Below are 2,339 nucleotides of genomic sequence, written 5' to 3'. Positions count from 1 at the left end.
CTAGAATTTGCAGTGAATTAAAGTATAATATTCAATGCTGTTTTATTAAATAAAGATCTGTTTTATGGCTTTGATACGACAGAAGTCAATAAATTCTTTTTTGTCTTTGGACAGTTTCCATTTTTTGGCTCTTTTTCGCAGTCTCGCCAGATCATCACATTAATAGCGCTTCAGAAAAAGTCAAAGTTTTCATTAATGAAGTTAAAAAAGAGCGCAATTTATCGAGTTTACTGTTTTGATTGGCTTTTTTAAATAATTTTTTTTGCTTTTTTGCTTCAGGTCTTTTTTTGATTATTTGGCATTCTGAAAAATGACAATTGCTAATTTTCGTGAAGGTTCAGAGGAAGCCATTGGATGATTTAAAAAGATGACTGATTGTTTTTAGGACTCTGAATTTAATTGTTTTTAAAAAGTATAAACTTATTCTTTAACTTTGTCAATTTTGTTTTTTATCTTCTCGTTAATTAATTAATTTTTTAACTTCTTGTTAATTTATCTTCTTGTCAATAAAAACAGACCCCGTATTTTTTTGGCGAAATACAGTTCAAATCGTTTAGTTTAGTTTTTGTCTGATAACATTTCTTCTTTGCATTTTTTCGAATTAATGGACCATTTGTTTTTCTCGTTGGTAATGATTGTTGATTTTTTATGAATATGTTGTTTTTTGTCTCGTCCCTTGATCTCTTTACGGGAAGGAATCTTCGGCCTTCTATTAAATTTTTATTTTATTGTAATAGTGGTTTGTGTTTAAAAAGATAAATTACTCCCTCTATTTTTGAACAATAGATGAGTTTTTGAAAGTTTTTGGTAGACCATTGAGTCAAATACGTTGTTGAGTAGGCTCAACAATTTACGTTCGAATTCTTTCTCTCGAGCCTCCTTCTCTCCTTTTTAAGCAGACTAAATCGAAAAAAATGTCTAAACACAAAAATGTAACAAAGTTCAATTCTAGCGGCATTTCATTTTGAGTATAATTTTCTGCATGCTTTCTTTGCTATATTAAACTGCTCTTTCACAAAAAAGCGATTTCGAACTAAAATTAAACTAGTTTTTGGGAAACATGTCAGTCCTGGTGCAATTCCCTAATCATTGGGAACTATAATATAAAAACTAATAAGTAGCATAGTAGTTTTGCGCAGATGTAGTGCCGCTTTCCAGCGATGATATAATCAACTACAGGTTTTTCGTAAGCAAACTATAATAGTGCCTCAGTTCCTTTTTATTTTTTTCATGAAAAATTTTTTTGCTTGATATTTATCAGGCATATCCAGAAGATTGTGTAACGGTGTCAGACTTCAGCTTGTTCGTGATCAGACTTTATCCAGACCTTGACCTGAGACCTCGACCGTGTGATGAAAACGCACTTTAAACCCCTGTGTGTTTTAATTGCCTGATCCTTACCTCTCAAACTGGGAAAAACACATTTTTGCTGGCTTTTTTAAATTGAGGAGCAATATGAATAATGAAACCAGAGCAACTTTCTCCTACATCAACCGGAACGTACTATCATTATATATATGCAAGAGGTGCTACTGTGAGAAACAAGTCGATTTGGAACCTACAATTTTCATGGATATTGATTGTGTTGAATACGGTTTAAAAAAACATAGAGCGAAAAATAAGCAAGCACCTGTCACTGGAGTAATCAATCTTGAATTTGGTATCAAAATGATTGATGTTTGTCTGTCTGAAGCAGTCCATAGTCACTGTGGTTGGTATGACTAGTGGTCTCGCCTGAGTTCAATTTGGTTCGGCGGTGTCAAATGTATCGTATCTGCATATGTTGAAAGAAAAATTATCGCAAAGACGTAGTAGCCTAACAATCAGCATAATGCTTACTCAATTAAATTAAATTTATACGCTGAAAACAGCGTTAACGCACATTCACTAAACATACTCGCGCAAAATTTGCTAAATATTTTTTTTCAGTTGGAACTTCTTATCTGTTTCACGTGAATTTTGGTAGTGAACAACTCAAAAAACGCTAAGATAGCGCAACAATTCTTAATTTTCCGGTGCATACAAAAACTTTAGTTTCAGAGAAGTGAACCCCAATAAAAAAGTTGAACACATTTGTCGATGTGTTAACAGGGGCGGGTCGTGATGTTTACTTGAAACACTGGTTTATCTTGTACCGTTGAATTATTGACTTGAAGGAATGTATAACTTCATAAAAATTTAGATTGTAAAAATTTACATGTGGAAGGGCTATTGTGTAAGATTATTGAAAATTTGTTCGTGTCAAGTTTTCTCTCTTAGTTTTTCTCTTCTCTTGCACCACATTACATGACTAAAGCTACATGGTATTGAGCAAATGTACTCAGCATGATCGCTGTTTT

General features: G+C 32.8%; 1 protein-coding gene across 1 annotated transcript in view; it reads left to right on the top strand.

The window, feature by feature from the left end:
* The window catches only part of LOC142337278 (uncharacterized), a 22,714-nt gene extending 21,345 nt beyond the window's left edge, over window positions 1-1,369 (top strand). Inside the window, exon 5 of the mRNA XM_075386500.1 lies at window positions 1,262-1,369. Within this exon, the coding sequence (XP_075242615.1) occupies window positions 1,262-1,369 (108 nt within the window). The remainder of the gene's footprint in view (window positions 1-1,261) is intronic.
* Window positions 1,370-2,339: the final 970 nt, after the last annotated feature.

The sequence above is a fragment of the Convolutriloba macropyga genome, chromosome 1 (genome assembly GCF_964194025.1).
Source record: "Convolutriloba macropyga chromosome 1, txConMacr16.3, whole genome shotgun sequence".
Classification (NCBI taxonomy): Eukaryota; Metazoa; Xenacoelomorpha; order Acoela; family Convolutidae; genus Convolutriloba; species Convolutriloba macropyga.
The sequence above is the reverse complement of the archived record's forward strand: the minus strand, read 5'-3'. Positions and strand labels throughout refer to the sequence as shown.